Consider the following 21784-nt stretch of genomic DNA (forward strand, 5'->3'; position numbering starts at 1 on the left):
ATGTACGAGGGTGACATCGACGTGCGGGTGCTGAAATTCTTTCGCGAATTTTCCGATCTGACCGAGAAGAATGGGCTGGGTGACATCCTCGGTGTGGGTGACCCGTCCAAACCAGGGTATAGCGAAAGGATGAAGCTTCGCTGTGCTATCCGCATCGCCAATATGGAGCCTGCAGTCCTTCGGGACGAGGTGTGCTGCCACACGAAGTACGTGGACCAAGAGGCGAAGCGCAATGATTTTGTGCTGTTCCGAGCGATCAAGGAGAAAGCTCAGGCCCACGTACCACATTCTGACAAGAGATCAGAAGACCAAGACGAGTAGCGAGAAAAAGGACCGGCCTAACTCCGACAACTTGCACGGCGGCGACAGCAAGAAGAGTGGTGCTCGCCAAGCTGAACCCGGCGGTGCTCGCTCGGAGGGACCTCCCAAGAGGGCGGAGCCCAAGGCCAAGCCGCCGAGGACCGGCTGCTGGCATTGCAAGGGTGATCATTGGCTGCGTGATTGCCCGAGTGCTACTGAAGCAGACAAGGCTGCTGCTGTCGATCGCATGAAGTCGCTGCGAGAGGCCTCAAAGGCCAAGAAGGCTGGTCCAGCGTTAGCAATTGGCGAGGTGACTGTGAATGGTCTAATCGCTTTGCCCTATTGTGCTGACTCAGGCGCCACTTCCTCGTTCATCCCGCGACAGTCACTGGAGGAGTTGATCGAGCTCGGCGCTGATGTGGAGGTGCGGCCTCTTCAAAATGACGAGGAGGTTAATGTGGCGGGAGGTGCTGTCATCGTGTGTCATGAATCGGTCAAATTGGATCTGCGCCTACAGACCGTCGCCGGCCCGGTACATCTCGCAGAGGTGGTCTGCATCGTGCTGGAAGGACCGGAGGAAGCGTTCATCCTGGGTAATGACATGCTGGTCTCGCTGGGTATCGACGTGAACGCGCAACTGTCACAACTGGCAGGTGGTCGTGTTGACGAGGATCAAGACCCTTTTGAGCCCGTCGAGCCCCGAGCAGTAAGCCCCTGTGACGTCCGTAATCTCCTGGAAGCGATGGTGACTGCAGCAGGAGACAACGGTTTCCCGCCAGATTATCTGCCAGTGCTTCTGGACCTCGTGATGGAATTCGAGGATGTGTTCCGGATTGAGCTCGGAAACGATCCACCCGCAAATGTGGAGCCGCTGCGCATTACGATTCGGGATGGAGCTCAGCCGTACCGGACACGCCCTCGCCGCTATGCACCAGCACAGAGCGATATTCTTCAAGCACACACGCAGAAGCTTTTGGACATGGGTTTCATCAGCAGGAACCAACAGAGTCACTGGGCGTGCGCAGCAGTGCTGGTACCAAAGGCTGGCTGTCCGTCGGAATTTCGGCTGACGATTGACTATAGGCCAGTCAATGCAGTTACTGTCCCGATTGCTGGAACAGCTCCCGATCTCGCTGCTGCAGCTCGCAGGGTACGTGGTGTCTGTGGTTTCGCGACGTTCGACATGACTAATGGCTTTACGCAGCTTCCGCTGCATCCTGACAGTCAGGAGATCATGAGCTTTGTGACGGATGATGCAGTGTTCACACCGACCCGAGTACCGCAAGTGGCGACGGATTCGGCTTTTCATTTCCAGAGCCAACTGCAGGTGGTGTTTCGAGATATGCTGTACAAGAACCTACTTATCTGGATTGATGACTTACTGGTCTTTGCGTCTTCTCCGGCTGCATTTATAGATGCTTTGAGAGCGTTTTTTGGTTGTGTTCGAGCAGTGGGCTGAAGCTCAGCCCACCCAAGAGTTGTTTGTTCAAGACGGAGACTAAGTGGTGCGGGCGTTTGTTCAGCGGCGAAGGGATCAAGCATGATCCTTCGCGGGTGAGTACTCTGCAGTCACTACCTCTGCCGACTACTGCTGCCGACTTGCAGCAGTTTCTCTGCGCTGCTGGCTGGCTTCGTGATTCAATTATGAACTACAGCCGCGTCATGCAACCGCTACATATCATGCTCGAAGCCGCTTTGAAGCAGGTCGGACGGACCAAGAGATTGGCTGCAGGGTTCACGTTGCAATGGAGCGAGGACGACACTGCTGCTTTCAACCTCGCCCGCCGACTTCTATCAACGACGCAGCTCTTGTACTTTCCGGACGACTCTGCAACTGTTTGCGTCTTCAGCGACGCATCGGAGCGCGGATGGGGTCTTTTAATTTTCCAAGTTCGTGAGTGGGTTGATCCTCTGCCGGTGACAGAGCAACAACATGAACTGCTGCTATGCAAGAGCGGCGTTTTCAACGACATTGAGCAGCGGTGGAGCATCACCGAGAAGGAAGCCTTCCCGATTATTTTCGCTGCTCGCAATCTAGGCTACTTGTTGGTACGCCATGGTGGTTTCCGCCTTTACTGCGACCACAACAATTTGGTTTTCGTCTTTGCCCCAGATAAAGAAGTCAAGCGACACGTGTATGGCAAGCTTCAGCGATGGGCACTTTCACTTACTGGTCTCAACTTTAAGGTCGAACACATAGATGGCGAAGATAATTTGTAGGCCGACTTACTTTCGCGTTGGGGACTTCCAACGACGGAGGTGGGGGTGAAGAGGCAGTGCAAGTTCGTCAGGCGCAGTTGTGCACGTGAACTGGCTAATGCTGCTGCTGCTACGGATAACAATGTGGACGTTCCGGTGGCTGAAACTGCTACAGTCGCTGACGCAGCCAGTCAGCACGTTATCAGCAGCGATGAGCCTCAGCAACTTCGGATGCGGACGGAGGAATTGATTTTCCTTCATTCAAGGAGATCCGGGCTGCACAAGCGAAGCATTCCGACCGACTGTCTCGCCGCATGGAGTATGATAGTGACGGGACTGTCCTCGTGGATGATCGAGTCTGGGTGCCAACTGATGAAATGGGCATGCTATATCGCATTTTCGTGGTTAGTCATTGTGGAGTTCAAGGGCACCGTGGCCTAGAACCAATGGTGTCGACAATCGCTGCTGTGTTTTGGATTGACAACTTGGCTACACTTTGCCGGCGCTTTTTGAGTCGATGCTTGCTCGGCAAGCATGTCAAGGGTGGAAACATTATTTTCCGCCCGTGGGGGCCAACCTATAACGGTTTGTGCGAGGACGACTTTGCAGATTTCTGTGAGGGCGCTACTCCACACAAGAGTGATTGCAGCTTCGAGAGTACTCGGGTACTCTCGGAAGAGATAGGGCTTCACAGGCCCATATCTCAGTCCCTTCATGAACGTGACGACTTTAGTCGCCTCGTCAATTGGATTGGTCACGATTTTTGAGACCAAGTATCGTGCGCGCTGCGCGTAAGCTTGAACGTCATGCTTACCCTGCTGAAGGTCGAGGAACTCCGCCCTCGACCGGAACTCGTTTTGCGGGAGCTCAAACGCTTGTCTGAGCTCCTCTTTGAATACTTCGTACGTGCTGAAGCACGTAGGATCGGAGAGTCAGCGCCCATACGCCCAACTCCTTGCGCGTCCGCCAAGGCAGGACATGGCGAACGCGACCTTCGACAGCTGGTCGACGATGCGTCGAGCCACTATGGCTGTGTCGAGCACGACAAGCCACCGGAGGAGATGCTCGCCCTCTCTTCCCACGTAATTGCTTACGATCAATTTCAATGATTGAGCACGCAGTGTCGTCCCCGACGACGCCGTAACTGAGGAAGCAGCATCATGCTGCTCCTTCATGATGAACCCCAGAGCAACACCATGTTGCTCTGTCGGCGATAGCGTACGCAGCATCGTAGCTATCGCCGCCCCTCCAATGACTGTTGACAGTCGTTGGAGGGCCTCCCACTCTGGATCAGACAGGTGGGGGCAGTCCGCGCGTGCAACATGCGTTGCAGGCGTATTGGAGCTCTCCATGGGCACCTCCGTGATCATGTGGTTCTCGGCTCCGCGTTCGTACACCCTGTACGAACATCACGCAGTCGGTCGTTGGACGGACTACAAAGTGCTACCAGGTGTAGTGGGCATACTTTGGCTCTCTACTTTAGCTTACACGTTGCGCTACGTGTATGAGGAAGCGTAGGAGTTTATTAATAATCTGAATTAATTATACTTGAGTCCACAAGTATAATATAAATCAAATAAAACACCAAGTGGCTAGTTTAAGGTAAAATGAGAACTGTATTGTTTGTAAATCGATCTTCCTCCTAAAACTGCTAAAAATCGTTTATCATCTATGAAAGGGGTTGACAGCGGCTGGCTGTCAGAGCCCCGCTAATATGCATGTCTTTGATTGGTAGAAAGATGCTGCTTTCTACCAATAGGATCTTTGGGTAGGTGTGGACCACTCATTGTGGTGGCCCACTTCAATGTATCCATTGGTGTGACTTACACCAAGGTGAGGAAGTATCGAAAACTTTTAACAGATATCCTATCTGTTAAAATCACAAGTGGCTTGTTGCCACTTGTGCGTGTAACCCCGTTACAGTTTGCGTCTTACTGGTAAGCGTAGACTGCACGAGGAGAAAAAGTTTCAATTGATAGTGTATTTTGCGTTTGTATGCGCACAATAGTCTACGTGTCGACAGTATCCATGGCCATACGTCAGTTATTAATACAAATCTGAATTGCGCTCTGGGTACATCAAATCCGCATCCGCGCGGTACAGCCTTCAGACGTGAAAGCCCGAAGTTGAGCTTCCTCTGACGGATTCATTCGGCTGGTAACGGTATCCTTGCCTTCCTCTCGCATCACGTGTTGACAACGGGAACTCACAGCTGAAGCAGCAACGAAAAATGGTAGTGCAAGAAATATGTATTGCATGTATGCAAATTACCGTAGGCTGCTCGGTTACTGGTTCTTGTCGGCCTTAGAGTAATGTAGACGTACCGTAGAACGAAGCGTTCTTTTAGCACGGCTCGAATCACTTCCGTACCCGCACCACATTGCAAAAATTCAAGAATGAAAAACGATTACGCTCGACGTTGCTTCAACTCGTAAATACTATTTTTACGGAGTAATTACGAAATGGGTAATTGGGTACTTGGGGTTTCCATTTCGTAGAAAGTCGTAAAAATAGTATTTACGCGTTGTCGAAATTACTGGTCTAGGATTCGTTTGACGTCGCCTATCCCAGTTCTATACAAAACTGAAGTGTAATTGCACACGTCAACCCCCAACGTTTTCCCGTGCCAATGTTCATGGCATTATCGAAAAGCCAAGGATGGGGGAAGCCGTCTAGCTTCTCCGTCTATATCCGACTTTGAAGAGAAGGTCTCGGACCCGGACACCAAAGTCGCCAAGTACGAAGTCGAAGAGCGCAAGGTACATGAGACGGTCAACGACGTTGAGACCCAACTACTCTCCTTCACCACTTCGCGTCGAGCCACATGGACGCCAACCAACCTGGAGGTTAACGGCCGCCCAGTCATCAGTCTGTCGGATAGAGGTGCTGCGGAAGCTGACAGTGTTATCACTGTTGGCATTCCTTCGCCTTCCCGGGAGGAAACCGACGCTGCCGGTGAGATCACTGGTGGTGATGATGACATTCGAACCCGTTTAGTGCACACCCGATTCCCCTGGCTTGATGACTGTATGCTGTTAATGGCTGGACATCGCCGCAGAGGATGTGGTAGGCCCCTCTTCGATTGCTCGGAGCTTTCTCATGTTTCCGTCCCTAACGGTCATGAGGGGCGTATGTTCTTAATTGACCTCTTCTTCCAGAAGCGCTACTACACAAAGCGGAAAGATATGAAGGACGACCCGACCGTGCGATCAAGTCCTGGTGCATTTGCAGAGTCTTGGAGCGCGATCGTGGAAAGTATGGTGAAAGACGAAGACGGGTGGATGAGAGTGCTCGTCAACGTCAAAAGGGCGTTCATGAGCTACAACATTGAAAGCGACAAAATTCGCGTACACGAGCAGTCTGTTGCTGAAAAGTCCCCAGCTGCGTGCTGACGGAGCAGCGTTGCCCCATGTGCTACCTGGACTCGCCAAAGGCTACTGGCGTCGTTCGAAGAGGTAAGGTCGGCAACATTTCGCCCGAGTTGGGTCGACTTGTTAAGCGACTCGGCAACCATTGGGCCTACCTGGGTCGTCTCGCCGCTGAGGGCAAGGAGCGCCGGCGAATGATGCAGACAGACGCGACGGACCACATCCCTCTTGCTCAAGTTGGTCGGTTCGAAGCAGATCAGCGAACCCGAGACATAGAAAAGAATGATTTTTTCTCGGGTCTGTCTAGTCAACAAGTTCGAGGAGCTGTGGAGTCATTGATTGTTGATCGTGTCGATAATGAATTAAAACTCAGGAACCTGGAGCGAAACCTAGAGTTGATGCAAGCGCAACTCTACAAGCAGGGCGAATTTCAACGTCAACGTCATATCTAGTTATAAATTGTAAGTCGTAAACCAAACCAAATAAAGACATATATCCTGCTTCGAGAACACATTTCGTGCGCTAGTCAGAGGGTCGGTCCGCCGGGAGCTCTCACGGACAGGCTACAACTTTTGCCACACATCGTTCTCTATGTATCGCTTGGGCGCAACCAAGGAGGCAATCGAGGAGCAGAAGAAGGCCACCGTCGAGGCCATGGTGCTGAGCCCGTGGCCGAAGAGGCCCTGGCTGTTGAACTCGTGGTCAACGACATTGACGTGGAGGTCACCGAGAAGCAGGAGGAGCCCCCGTCAAGCTCGTGGCCGGAGAGACTTTCGTCGAGGACGAGGTAGAGGTCGCCGAGGAGCAGAAGGTGCCACACTCGCGCACGTGGCCTGAAAGGCTGCCGTCGAGGACGAGGGTGAGGTCACGGAGGAGCAGGAGGAGCCACACTCGTGCGCGTGGCCGGCGGAGAGACTGCCGTCGAGTGCGAGGTCTAGGTCACCGAGGTGCTGGATGAGGCCACGCTCGAGCGCGTAGCTGGAGAGACTGCCGTCGAGTGCGAGGTATAGGTGACTGAGGAGTAGGAAGAGTCACCGTTGATCCTGTGGCTGGAGAGACTGCCGTCGAGGGCGAGATTGAGGTCGCGGAGGAACAGCAGACTCCATACTCGAGCGCGTGGTGGACGAGACCGCCGTCGAAATTGAGGTCGAGGTCACCGAGGTCATAGAACAAGAAAATCGACGCGGAGTAGCCAATAGCGACGTACTCGGTGTAGATATCAGTATCTATCTCGGCCGCACTTGACGACGCCAAATCGCAAACTCAAGAGAATGTTGCATAGCATTTGGACAAACTGTACGCTCTCGTGGGAGCGCTTTGTACCGCTGAGAAATCGTCCATTGCAAACACATCCCATCTCGACGCGGAGTGAAATTTCAGCGAAAATCATGCTGAAAATAGCGTTAGCTGCGGTGTTGGTGCTAAGCAACCCAAAATAATAATTATTGCTTGGATATCAATTAAACTGGTTCGAACGCCTGCCAACACGCACATTATCCTGGGGTTGTGCACACGTTTCATGAGAACGTAGTGGTTAGCCAGCTATTCGATATCACTATTTAGAAGTACGCCGCCGATATAAAATAGCGTTAGTGCTGTAGGTTTGATGGCGTCCGAAGCGAACGGCAAAACGCTGCGGGTCCTTTACCAGCTCTGCGGTAACAATACGGATTCTGTCCGATAGGCAACACAGGGCTCGTCATGAAACTAAGGAGCATTTTATTTACGCGTCCTCTGTAAAAACTCGATCAACAATTTGAGTGTGTCCTGCGCAGCCACCTACTTCGACGAATTCGCTGTCGGCTTAGTATGTGTACAAACGCTATTGGCAGAAGTGACGGTATGGCACTAGATGTAAGTTTCCCAAAGCACCAGTGCGTGATAGCGCTGGGCTGGTGTGTAGATTTTGCATTTTCGGGGGGGGGGGGGGGGGGGGGGGGGGGAACCGTTGTGCATTCAAATGTTTGAAGATGTGTCCTCTTCAGTTGATGACATTCACGATCTTGACAAGTTTCTACTTAGAAAATGCATGACAGCGAGATACCTCGGTACTCTCAGGTCTTATCATTGATCGAGTCTCTTCATAATAGTGTCCTGCAGCAGGATACCTGCTTGGCGCGAACTCGTTAGCCGACATGGTATCCCAGGCGATGAAGGGGGGCAACGGCAGCAGCGACGCTAGTGTTGAGGGGTAGTATTGCAATAGTATTGCAAACAAACCAGGTATTGTAGTACTTACTGCAGGACTGGAGAGTAGTTGCAGTAGATATTGCGTGCTTTTTACTTTTTTACAATACCCAGCAATGTATTTTTGACCATCACTGCTCAGTACTATTAGGTCTTATTATTGATTGAGTCTCTTTATAATAGTGACTGTCCTACAGCAGGATTCCTGTTTGGCGATCGTACGTCTCTACATCCAGAGCCTGCGGGTTATCGGGGCTCACCTCCAGGCCGGTGGACCCAGCCACGGTGTCCCCATCCAGCCAATTCTCCTTGATGGGAAAACTGTACCAAGTCACATGAAAGCCCCCGCTTTTTCCTCGCTTGGTGACGCCACCTCCGCGAGGATGTGCCAACCCCGGCAACACCTATGCGATTGTCTCGAGCAATTGAGTTGGTGGTTGGGGCTTGTCGTCGCGCAGTGGGAGATTTTTTTCGCGACGGCAGGTCGAGTTCTCGGTCGACATGTACAGCCCCACGAACCACTGTAGACGCAGCGAGACCTGCGTCGAGACATTGTCCACGCGCTCGTACATGGGGAATTTGTCCAAAAGTGCTTGAGGTAGAAGATGAGCGCGTAGAACTAGACTACCGGTAGTGAGGGCCGACGCGCCCGTGAAGTCGACGAGGTCGAGAAAGTGGACGTGCAGGAAGATGGAGGCGACCTCCAGCAGCGCCAACATGCACAGACGCAGCACGTTGAGCTTGCCGTGGTACTCGGCGAACTCGTCCTCGCACTTGACCACCACCTGGAGGTTGTCCGTCTAGTTGCACTCGAAGTCCGGGTCGCCGGGGACGCGACGGGGACGGATGATAGCTTCTCGACGATCTCGACGCCTTGCTCCTGGTCGACCGCGGGCGCGTCCTTGTGCGTGCCCAATACGGACCACTCCGCCATGAAGAACGGGGGCATGACGATGGTCAAGAAGGCGATCACAATGTGCACGTTCATGAAGATGTAGGCCACGATGACAGCGCCGCTGTTGGGGACGAAGCCCAGCGCGGACGTCGCGTACGGGTCAGATGTGTTGGCCGCCGAGAAGAGCAGGTTACCAGAGATTTGATAGCCTTCGGAAGCGTACCCCGCGAAGTCGATGGCCAGGAACAACACGGTGCCGACGCCCATGCTGACGATGATGATGCACGGCATCCGCTCCGGCTGCGAGTGCTGGCGCTGCAGGTTGGGGGTCCCAACGGTGGCGCCGTAGGCCAAAGCGAGTAGCACGGGCATACCTCCCGCTACCGTCGGCCGCAGCTAGCCCCGCGCGTCGCTAGAGGCGGTAACAGTGGTTGAAGGTTCCATCGCCAACTCCGCGGCGTGCGTCGGGTCGTCCTGGTCGTTGCGGTACAGCTTCACATTGAAAACTAATTACTGGAATAATGAATAAGCCAATAATGACATCAACACACTAGAACACCCGTATAACTACATAATATGCAATATCAAATATTAACACAAGTCTTCCAGTACGCGATCCGTGAGTGGTTGTTACAACAACCACACAGTGCCACACAATACTTATCCGCATTACCATGTTCCTCACTCATCTACAACGGCGAGGACTTCCTCGAGGCCATCGTGTCAGCCTTAGCTGTAGGCCGTCAGTTTCGAAGTGAGGGGGGACTGCAGTGGCGGCGCCACGCGTCCTCCTCCTCCTCTTACAACCCTCGGCAGGTTGTGTGTGGTGCACACAAGTAGGTGACCTGTACTTTTCCTATTGGCTAATTTAATAATATATTTAGACCCAATTAGAGTGCATCATATCTTCCCATCATAACGACATCATAATACTCCCACTAAAAGTTCTGGCCATCTTCTTAAGACAGCTGTTAGCCAATCCTTTGTTTACCTAAGATTACTTTATTTACTTGATTTCTTAGGTCATATGGCATTACAGCGTCCTCTTTCATACTTTTATTTACAGATTTCACGAATTTATTAGGACGGCTGGGATCTGCATCGTAACTTACCCATTAGAAATAAATTTCTAATACTTTTCTCACAGAGCCAGAAAAACATTTTTTTGGTTCATATGATCGTTCACTATATGACAATATTTCGGCATATCACAAGATGTGATTACAGCCAAAACATACGTCAATTCTGAAAATTGTAATTCTGAAACCCCACTTTTCATATGGCTTCCTGGTTTTCTTATGACTTCTGCCTATTACTTAATTGCTTCTGGGGCTCGCATTGGCCTCCTTGTTGGCCTATCAAGCTCACCACTCTCCTCACTTTCAATTTTGCCTTAAAGTTTCGGTTCGACTTTGCGCCTATGGCCGTAATTAAACCTTCGGGGGGCTAGGACAAACATGGTTAAAAGCCCAGGAGCAATCCTGTGGCACCACCATCCAGAGGCCGAGGCGCGAGCGTGGCACAGTTCCTATTCGCCGCATAACCTCGGCTGCGGTCAACGGTGGCTCTGGCTGTGCTTGGACCAATTCATATTGGTTCGTCCGAGTCTAGTCTTTAACCAAAAGCTTAAGCAATTGAGAGTCTTAATAATACGATAACGTTGCGCCTTATTGTTTAGTCTTATCGCATAAGCCTTTGTCCTTTACTTGGCCTTGGCTCAAAAGTATCTTTGCACTTCAACTTGAAGCCGACTGGCTTGAACTTGACCACATGGTGGATCTTAAAGACATACCAGCGAAAGATCGCAGACCCGATGGTTTCTCACAATCAAGTGATACCAAAAAGATCGCAAGTCACGAGTTACTCATGCTATGTTGCCGTGGTAAAGGTAGGCTTAGGTCCTTAACCCCCATGAGGTTCCTCAGCTTCTCAATTTGAGTTTGAGGCAGTGCCTTGGTGAGGGCATCTGCAACCATATCATTTGTACTGCAGTATGTTACTACTATTCTTCCATCGTCATGTACTTCTCTCGCATAAAGCCCATTAATATCAATGTGTTTTGTGGAAGCATGGTTAGCTGGGTCCTTTATTATATTAATTGCTCCTTTATTATCACACCAGCATACTATCGGTTGGTTTTGCTTAAAGCCCAGTTCCTCCAGTAGGCACCACAACCATTCGCTTTCTTTTATTCACTCACTTGCTACTATTAATTCAGCTTGTGCTGTGTGGAGACTGACTGTATCTTGCCTCGAACTTTTCCATGTAATACAGGCATCGGCCATAATACTCGCATACCCAGTCACTGACGTTCGATTCTCATTAGCATTCGCGAAGCTCGCGTCTGTGTATAGCTCATATAATACTTCTTTACTTTTTCCGTCGAATATGAGGCCATACGTCGACGTTCCTTTCAGATACTTTAGTATTCTCTGTGCTGCCCTGTAGTGAGTTTTGTTATAACAGGACAGGAACTTACTTAGTTCTCTGGCTGCGTTTGCAATATCAGGGCGCGTACCACGGACTAGATACATCAAAGACCCCACAAGCCCCCTATAATCAAATGGCTGAGCTGCTATTTGCTCTGGACTCATACTAACTTCCTTTTCGAGGACTATACTTTTGGCTTGAGGTGTTGGCTCTGCTACACTCTCAGTCATATTAAACTTCTGTAGTAAGTCCATAATATACTTGTGTTGGGACATAGTGAGAATTTTGTTTTTCGAATCTCTTTTTATCTCCATTTTGAGGAGGTAGTGGATCTCGCCTAGATCTTTCATAGTAAATCGTGAGGCAAGTTTGGCTTTCACCTTATTCATAAGTATCATATTACTTGCAGCGATAGTAATATCATCTACGTATACGCATATGAGTAGTATGTGTTTCTCTCCTTTTACCTCCCACTTTTGCCGGTGCAAACAGTACTCCTTTTTGCACCGGGAAAACCTTAATTGAAGTAAGAACTTATTGAGAAGCGCATACCAGATGCGTGGTGCCTGTTTGAGTCCGTAAAGGCTCTTCTTTAGCTTACACACTGTTGAAGCGTTCCCATGCCGAAATCCGTGAGGTTGTTGCATATATATATCCTCAAATAAGGTCCCATTGACGAATGCAGTGGACACATCCATTTGATGGACATACAAGTCCTGTATAGTTGCTATGGCTAAGAACAATCTCAGCGACACATACCGAGCCACTGGAGAGCAGATCTCATCATAGTCAATCCCATATATTTGTGTATTACCTCTGACGACAAGTCGTGCCTTAAAACGATCAATTGTACCGTCAGGGTTGTATTTTACGTCAAAAACCCAATGACAGCCGAGTACCTTTCGGCCTTTAGGTAGCGGGACGAGCTCCCAAGTTCCATTTTTTACTAGAGCCCGGTACTCAACTAATAACGCCTCCTCCCACTCTTTGGCATTGTAGTGGGTCTAACTTGACTCACTACTTTAGCTTACACGTTGCGCAACGTGTATGAGGAAGCGTAAGTACTTAGTAATTACTTAGGTTAATTATATTTGAATACACAAATATAAGTTAAGTAAGAAAGGATTCCAAGTGACTTAGATTAGGTAAAATGAGAACTGTATTGCTTGTAAATTGATCTTCCTCTAAAATCTGCTAAAAATCGTTTATCATCTATGAAAGGGGTTGACAGCGGCTGGCTGTCAGAGCCCCGCTAATATGCATGACTCTGATTGGTAGAAAGATGCTGCTTTCTACCAATAGGATCTTTGGGTATGTGTGGACCACTCATTGTGGTGGTCCACTTCAATGTATCCATTGGTGTGTCTTACACCAAGGTGAGGAAGTATCCAAAACTTTTAACAGATAACCCATCTGTTAAATTCACAAGTGGCTTGCAGCCACTTGTGCGTGTAACCCCGTTACACCATCCCCCCCTTAAGGTTAGACGCGCGGGGTCTCCGCACGTCAATCTTCGGAATTGACCATTCGTCAATTCTCCGCGTTTGGAGAAGAAATCCGCGCTCATTCAACGATGAGCGCGCCACAGAAGAAGACCTCGAAGTCGGTGGGGAGTCATCTCTCCATCGACGACTACTTCGAGCGTCAGAAGGCGAAGTACGGCGACGTCGTCGACTTCGACGACGACGATGAAGACATGGAGGGCGAGGAGGACTCGCCCTCAAAGCGTAAAGACTCAGTGTCGAGCGAATCGCTCGACCCTCACGCCAAGATCGTTCGCCCGCGTGAAGGGGACGAATCGGACGCTTCGAGTTCGAAGCGTTCGCGTACTGAGAGCGATACCCCACTCGCTTCCGCTGGGACTCTCAGTACTCCGCGCGCTGCAGCTGCAGCGCGTGATGTCAAAGCTCAAGGCTCTCCGCGTGCTGCACCTGCAGCGCGCGATCCATGGATGCCGTCCGCGTCCGAGATCGCGGACCGGTATGGGAACTCGGTACCTCCGAATGAGGTGCCGCTGTACGTATGCAGCGCCATCAAAGATGACGCTGTCGCTGCCGAGCTGCACTTTGATGCGGAAACGCATCAAAGGCGCGATTACTACATCGGACTCTTTCATGAGCTCCGATGGTTTCAAAGCAAGAAGACCTCTTCTCGCAGCAAAGTGCCCGAATGGCAGGCACTTTGTCAAAGCTGGAACGCCTTTGTTGAAAACTTCAACAAGAGGCCGAGTGCTTACTGTGATCGGATTAAGCAAGCGCGTGATCGCTTCGAGACGTACTCGAAGCGTGGAAAACTGGAGCAACTTCATGTTGCTGCTGAGGAGGCGAATGTGCCGTGCGCTTTGCCCGAGGGCTTTCAGTGCACGAAGTGCTTCCCAGGCGCGGTCCGCTTGAGCGACCGCGACCTGAACGGGTACACGTCGTTCCGTGTGCCCGAGAGTCTCAAAGAGCTCCGTGCTAAGTTCTTAGCACGTGAGGGTTCGGGCGCTAGCGATGATCGCAGCGCTCGTGTTACTTCCGCTGTGCCAGCGCGTACTGCTCCTCGTACGCCCTCACCATTTCCGGAACGTCCTCCAGCAAGACGTTCCGCGGCTCCCATGTATCTCGATGGGGAGGAAATCCTCTCCAACGAATACGAAAACGAGCCCCTTGAGGGTTCGTTTTCGGGATACTATGGTCAACAATCCGCTCAACAATCCAGCGGGTTGAGCCGCGGGCGTCACGGATCGGCGGTGGCGGGGTGGGAACACGCCCGGGTATGATCAGCCCCGGGCTGATCAGTATGCGCCTCTCCACGACCGGGTGACCGCCGTGGAGCGTCTGCAGGGCGCTGAGTTCGCCGCCCTGAAGCGGGAGCTGGCGAACCAGAAGGCCCAAGTCGCGGCGGTCTCGCAGACCGCCTCGAATATCCAGGTCGAGCTGGGGACCCAGATGAAGGGGTTGCTCCAGCGCGTCCGCGCGCTGGAGGAGAGGCTGCTCGTCGCCGAGGCCAAGTCCTCCGCTTCTGCCTCGGCTCCTGCCGAGACTTCGGGTCAGCCGAGCTAGATGACTCGTGCTGCAGGTATGGCTTCAGCCGTCCGACGTAAAAGGTCGGATGGAGGCGCATGCTAGACGGTATGTCTAGCGTGTATGCGTTGCCGTGCCGTGCCAACACAGTGAACGGCCCGATGAAGCGCGGAGCAAGCAAGCTTGCTCCGAAATCCGAAACTGCATGTCTAGGCAGGTTTTGTGTAGCTAACAAAACTAATGAACCAACTTTAAATTCATTTGTGTTGCCTCTGCTCATATTGTCTGCGTTCAGCTTCTGTTGATCAACAGAAGCTGCTATTGTGTCTTGGACAAACCGAATCACGGCTTGTCTTTTGGTGATGAAACTGATTGCGTCCGAGCTGAAGTCATTCAGCTCGCTCTCCGCTAGAGGCCCGGCCTCTGCGTGGTTCTTTGCGGTGTCTGCGCCCTGCGCAGACCCGTGGTCGTTGGCCTTGTTGTTGGGGGAGTCTGCGCCCTGCGCAGACTCATGTGGTTTGTACATTGTTGCAGCTGACACTGTGCAGGTGTCAGCGGTTTTCTGCGGCTGCTGTATTGCAGTCGTAGATCCTCCCCCACTTAAAGTGGGAGCCATCCCTCCGAGTAAACTCGGTAGGCGTGGATGTCGCATGGCATCACGTAGAACGGTGTATGCCCGGTCGAGGCATGCACTGAGTTGTTGATGGCAAACTCTGCCATCGATAAACACTCGCTCCAGTATTGGAACGAGTGAGCGTAGCTCTTCAACATATCGACGAGCACGCGATTCACGCGCTCGGTTTGACCGTCCGTCTGCGGATGATCCGCAGTCGACATGGAAAGTTGGCTCCCAAGAAGTGTACACACTTCTTGCCACAGATGCGCTGTGAAGCGCGGGCCTCTGTCCGACACGAGGTCGGACGGCATGCCATGTTGTTTGAACACCATGTCGACGAACAGACGGGCCGTCTGCTTCGCGGTCATTTCTGCCGGCACCGCAGCAAGATGTACCATCTTGCTGAAGCGGTCGACGAAGACCACAACACCGGTATTCCCTCCGCTGTCCGGGGGAAGACCAAAGATGAAGTCCAAAGACATGGACTTCCAACACTCCGACGGAGTCGGTAGTGATTGTAAAGGAGCCTGCGCGAATGGCGCAGGCTTTACGCGTTGGCACACCTCGCAAGCACGGATGTACTTGCGCACCCACTTATACTGGTGGTTACAGTAGAAGTCGCGCGTGAGAAGGACGTAAGTCTTCTCACGTCCGAGATGTCCCGCAGTCGGGGCATCATGATACTCGTACATGATCCTGAGTCGCAGGTCATGGTCATTCGGCACGACAACGCGGATCGCGTTGTCGTCGACTGCATTGTAAAGCAGTAGTCCGTCGTGCACACGAAAGCGGTGTGCACGCGCTCGAAGGTGCTTGGGCAGCTTCTGACGGGACATGCCAGAAGGCGCTGTGCCATAGGCCAGCAAGAGCTTCGCGTCCGCGTCGTGCGCGTACGCGGCCTTCACATCGTCCAACAGAGACGATGTGGGTTTGCTCGATCGCATGACGTCAATGGCATTGACGTCAGCAGCTTCTGCATAATCCGGCCGACGTGATAACGCGTCGACCACCACATTCAATCTTCCGGGTTTGTATTCGACCCGGAAGTTATACTCCGCAAAGAATGAGAGTCATCTCGCCATTCTTTGTGATATGTGTGGCGACTTCACTGCAGTGCGCAGTGATGCATGGTCGGTGTAGACCACAAACGTTCTACTTCCAAGCAAATGCACTCGGAACTTTGCGAGTGCGTATTTCATGGCAAGGAGTTCCTTGTCATGTACCGGATAATTACGCTCAGCTGCTTTCAGCTGACGCGACTGGTAATAGACGACACGATCACGGCCCTCGTGATCGTGCTGCATCAACGCACATCCGATCGCGAAGTTGGATGCGTCACACACGACGTGGAATGGGCGATCTTGGTCAGCCACTGCCAAGATCGGTGCCTCAGTCAAGCCCCACCTGACTGCATCGAATGCCTTTTGGCAGTCGGGTGTCCAATTCCACACAGCTTCTTTCTTAAGAAGTTGTGACAGCGGGCGGATCTTGCCCGCATAATCCTCCACGTACATGCACAAGTACGTGGCCAAGCCAAGGAACTGCCTCAGTTCCTTGACACTTGAAGGCGTAGGCCATCCATTGGTCACTCTGACCTTTTCCGGGTCAGGGCGAACGCAATTGTTTCCTACGAGACACTCGAGGACGGGTATCTCGCTCGCCCCGACGATACACTTCTTCAGGTTCGCGTAGAGCTTATGCTTTCGCATAAGCTCAAGTAGCTTCCGGAGATGCACCCTGTGCATCTCTACGTCGGTCTTCCCGTCCACAGCCCGGCTGTGGATGAACACACCATCGAAGTAGCTCGGTGCGAAGTCGCGCACCGAGCGCAACAAGTGCGTCACGCACCTGTTGAAGGTCACAGGGGCGTCCTTAAGTCCCTGCGGCATTACTAGCCACTCCCAGAGCATGCCGCTTGGCGTGCTCACTGCCGTGAGAGGGATATCGCTCTCACGCATTAGGATTTGATAGAATCCATCTCGCAAGTCGAGAGCACTGTAAACAGTGCTCCCGGCCATCGAATCGATGATTACATCTTTTCGCGGTATCGGCGTTTGCGCCGGTACCGTCGCATCGTTCAGCTTGTTATACGCATGAACGATGCGCCATCCGCCCTGTGGCTTTTTGACACAGAACGTCGGAGCACTGTGCGGGGACTTTGATTCCCGCACTTGTCCTGCTTTACGACGACTTTCAAAGAAGTCGTCGATCGCTTTCACTTGCTCTCGCGGCAGTGGCCACTGCCGCGTGACACAGTACTTCGTGCCCGGCACGAGATCAATCTCGTGCTGAATGCCCTTATCCTGCGGAAGCTCCGCAGGAATCTCTTCCGGGAGTACGTCTTTGTACTCCCTCAACAGTTCGTAATAGGGACTCGACTTCAGCGAGTCCCAACCTTGTTCCTCGAAGCGCTCTCGCTTCGTCTTCGCACTGAGAGTGTCTTCACTCTCAGTGGTACTTCCCATGAAGAGCTGCCTCAGCTCTTCGTTCTCGCTCGCCGTTCTTTCGCTGTCCGAAAGAACGCAGACTTGCTCGATGCGTCCATCGTGCAAGTCGCGCGTGAAGCGCTTCCAGCTCATGGCTGGAAGCGAAGTCAACTCCGACGCCGTCGTCGGAGGACTAGCGAGTTCCATCTCACGATACTGGAATCCAGTATCGGTGCGCGTCAAGACGCTTAGCGTCTTGACATTCGGCGTCACCGCCGCAGTCTGCCCAGCGGACTGCTCTTGTTGCGTCTCGGTCCCGGACCGAGACTTGCGCAGCGTTTTCCGCTTGCGCCGTCTTCTTGTTGTGCGGAGCCCGGCTCCTCACAGTTATTCTTCTGGTCCAGGCCCGGCCGTGGACAGTTGTTCGCCGGCGGACCCTGTCCGCGGGCGCGCGGTATCAAGCCCGGCTTGACCGCATGTTCCTTCGTACAGCCCGGCTGCACGACAGCATGCAAATTGCGTCAGTGCGGTACATTTGCAACCGTCCGCACTGTTTGCAGCGTCAACTCCCGGAGTTGACACGCCTTCGTCACCTCGACGCCATTCATTGGCGGAGCCCCTCATGACCGAGCGTTCGCCGGATCCCGGAGCCGACGCGTCGTTGTCGACCTGACCGCTTCGGGTCAGGGACTGTCCCTTACACGCTTGAACGTGGGTGTTGGTTCCCGGAACCAACACATCTTTTTCTTCCGACGTCGGCAGCATTGCCGACGTTGGTCTCACTTGTGCGCGCCCTCGCGCACTTCTTGGGCGCTCCGGGACAGCAGCATAAAGCGCTGTCTCGACTGGTGAGCCGCGCGCACCTGCTGGTGCGTGCGCTGCGGTAACAGGGCCATCGCTCTCTGTTCCGCTGTCGCGTCCGAAGCGCACGAGCGTGCGCTTCTTCCAGTCTATCACCGGATCATGCCGTGCAAGCCACGGCATGCTCATTACTACGTCGAACTTATCGTCCAGGTCCAGGACGATAAAGCGTTCGACAAACACTCGTTGTTTGTACGAGAAGCGCACGTTCACGACGCGCTTCTCGGTCTTCACGATGGCACCTGTTGCCAGTCGTACCTCCAGAAGACTTCGAGGTACATTTACCTCCTCGAAGTCAAGTCTCGACAGGCTTCGTAGTCGAACAAAGTTGTTCGACGCGCCTGAATCTACCAAAGCTCGAAGAGAGTCACTCGCTCTCTTCGAGTAAACCTTCAAGATGACTAGGTTCGGCCTGTCATCTTGTTTCTTGCAGTGAGAGCTGGTCTCACTGGGGGCTGCAGTCCTCAGTGTCGCGTGCCCGATGTCGGCACGCGCGACTGCATTACCAGTAGGGCGCCCCGCGCCTACTGGATGTTCGCGTTTTTTGTTGGTCCGCGGCGATGCCTAGCATCGCCACGACGGCCACCTCCACGGGGCATGGGAGCTGTACACTCCCGTGCAAAGTGACCGATCCTTCCGCAACGGAAGCATCGCACGTTACCTCCCTGCTGCTGATAACCAGCAGTTGTTGCATTCGAGAGGTCCATTGGTTCCCGACCTCCCGTCCTCGCTACCGGGCGCGGTAGTGACCTCGGCACGATTGCATGCAGTTCAGCCTGCCGCAGGCTAACCCCTTCTTGCTTTGCGAGAGCAATCGCAGCTTCGAGAGTACTCGGGTACTATCGGAAGAGATAGGTCTTCACAGGCCCATCTCTAAGCCCCTTCATGAACGTGACGACCTTGGTCGCCTCGTCAATCGGGTTAGTCACGATATTTGATACCAAGTATCGTGCGCGCTGCGCGTAAGCACGAACGTCATGCTTACCCTGTTGAAGGTCGAGGAACTCCGCCCTCGACCGGAACTCGTTTTGCGGGAGCTCAAACGCTTGTTTGAGCTCCTCTTTGAATACTTCGTACGTGCTGAAGCACGTAGGATCGGAGAATCGGCGTCCATACGCCCAACTCCTTGCGCGTCCGCCAAGACATGACATGGCGAACGCGACCTTCGACAACTGGTCGACGATGCGTCGAGCCGCTATGGCTGTGTCGAGCACGACAAGCCACCGGAGGAGATGCTCGCCCTCTCTTCCCACGTAATTGCTTACGATCAATTTCAATGATTGAGCACGCAGTGTCGTCCCCGACGACGCCGTCGGTGAGGAAGCAGCATTGCGCTGCTCCTTCATGATGAAACCTAGAGAAACACCATGTTGCTCTGTCGGAGATAGCGTACGCAGCATCGTAGCTATCGCCGCTTCTCCAATGACTGTTGACAGTTGTTGGAGGGCCTCCCACTCTGGGTCAGAGAGGTGTTGGTGCTCTCCATGGGCACCTCCGTGCTCATGTGGTTCTCGGCTCCGCGTTCGTACACCGCGTACGAACGTCAAGCAGTCGATCGTTGGACGGACAACAAAGTGCTACCAGGTGTAATGGGTCTAACTTGACTCACTACTTTAGCTTACACGTTGCGCTACGTGTATGAGGAAGCGTAGGAGTTTATTAATAATTTGAATTAATTATACTTGAGTCCACAAGGGTAATATAAATCAAATAAAACACCAAGTAGCTAGTTTAAGGTAAAATGAGAACTGTATTGCTTGTGAATTGATCTTCCTCTAAAATCTGCTAAAAACTGTTTATCATCTATGAAAGGGGTTGAGAGCGGCTGGCTCTCAGAGCCCCGCCAATATGCACGTCTCTAATTGGTAGAAAGATGCTGCTTTCTACCAATAGGATCTTTGGGTAGGTGTGGACCACTCATTGTGGTGGCCCACTTCAATGTATCCATTGGTGTGACTTACACCAAGGTGAGGAAGTATCGAAAACTTTAACAGATATTTTATCTATTAAATTCACAAGTGGCTTGTAGCCAGCCATTTGTGCGTGTAACCCCGTTACAAATTGTTCCTGGGTCTAATTGATGTCGCTATCATAAACGCTTCCATCGTGTACAACCGCCCCCGCGCTATTGATGATAAACGTAAAGCTACACACGTCGAGTTCTTGAAGAAGCTTCATTTGGAGCTGATTCAACTGAAACGCGCGGCAAACGTACAAGTACTCGTATGTCCATACAAATGGACGACTGGAGGAAGGACAACACGAACGACACCAGAAAACGCCCCCAGCGCGCCTGCAATGTGTACTTGGTGCTCAAGCGTGCTGGCGAAGCGAGATGGGGCTAGACTACATTCTACTGCGGTGGCTTCAAGTTCAAGGATTCGGCGAAAAATAATCAGGCTGCACGATTGTTCTTGTGCAACAAAATCGAACGGTGAAGCAGTTCCGTGTTTTGAGATTTCGCACCAACATTGGAAGAGTGATGCCTTGATACCACGATTTATTACCAAGCGAAAGATCGGCACGCGGAAGCCGGCGGCGGCGGAGGTGGCGAATGGCGACGACTGATGGCGCCTCAGGAACGAACAATGGGAGTGGAAGCGCCGCGCAGCAGCGTAAGTGCGCTAGGCAAAACGCAATGTAGTTTGTTCTGCAGTTCACCTGGCTCTTTCTTGGACTTGATTCCAATATACACCCGCGTTGTTGACTGCCATGTGACTTGAGTCTCTAAATATCTCTAAACAACTATTTGCTCATTTTTTACCTCGCGGCTGTGCTGTTTTTGCACTTGCTGGGCACATTAGTCTGTACGTGATGTATTGATAAACAACAGTACATTACACTGTAAGGTTGGTAAGCAACTTGCACTGCTACCCTATCTAGCTATGCTTGGCTAAAATGGGTCTTGTTGAATGTATCGTGTATTGAGCCGACACGTTACCGTGCTTAATACACATTACAGATACCGCTGATTAACTTTGGCACACGATCAGCTAATACCCCGAAATATGTGATTAAATCGTGTTAGGGATGTGCACACAAACAAACACGCATTAACCCAACGACGGGCCCGAAGCGAGTACCTCCTGGTAAGAGCGCTTACCATGTTGAGCAACAACAAGCGATGGACTGAATTGATGAGGTGTGGGGGGAGGTAAGCGCCGATACGATTGCTCTAACATGAACCAGCTATTTTACACTGTAATATCACATTACTCTTGACTTATCTATACCCTCTATGAACTAAAAAGTTGAAGATGCCAAAGTTTCTCAGCGGCATCGGTAGAGCTGAGCTAGCAACTACGGGTTAGGGGCACGTACTGACTTTTGGCAATACACGATTGCATTAAGATGGACTACACTATATATGTCCATCACCAGATAAAACGATAACGTGTATAGGGTTTCGGCGAACGGTATCGCTCACGCTTGGGGGGGGGGGGGTTAACAAAAAGAGTATTTTCGGAATCCTTGGCCGAGACGGCCATGCGCTCGAT

General features: G+C 52.1%; 2 protein-coding genes across 2 annotated transcripts; both read left to right on the forward strand.

Annotated features, from left to right (window-relative positions):
* Nucleotides 1-321, forward strand: IUM83_18669 (uncharacterized protein; the record flags this gene model as incomplete). The annotated part of the gene is made up of 1 exon (XM_067943679.1): nucleotides 1-321. One exon carries the CDS (start codon nucleotides 1-3, stop codon nucleotides 319-321), a length of 321 nt encoding a protein of 106 aa, XP_067780103.1.
* Nucleotides 322-352: 31 nt separating this feature from the next.
* IUM83_18670 (uncharacterized protein) lies at nucleotides 353-1724 on the forward strand (the record flags this gene model as incomplete). Its single annotated transcript, XM_067943680.1, has 4 exons — nucleotides 353-1283; nucleotides 1422-1450; nucleotides 1505-1627; nucleotides 1716-1724. 4 exons carry the CDS (start codon nucleotides 353-355, stop codon nucleotides 1722-1724), a joined length of 1092 nt encoding a protein of 363 aa, XP_067780094.1.
* Between the last annotated feature and the right edge of the window lie 20060 nt (nucleotides 1725-21784).

The sequence above is a fragment of the Phytophthora cinnamomi genome (genome assembly GCF_018691715.1).
Source record: "Phytophthora cinnamomi strain GKB4 chromosome Unknown Contig129, whole genome shotgun sequence".
In the NCBI taxonomy this organism is placed as follows: Eukaryota; Oomycota; class Peronosporomycetes; order Peronosporales; family Peronosporaceae; genus Phytophthora; species Phytophthora cinnamomi.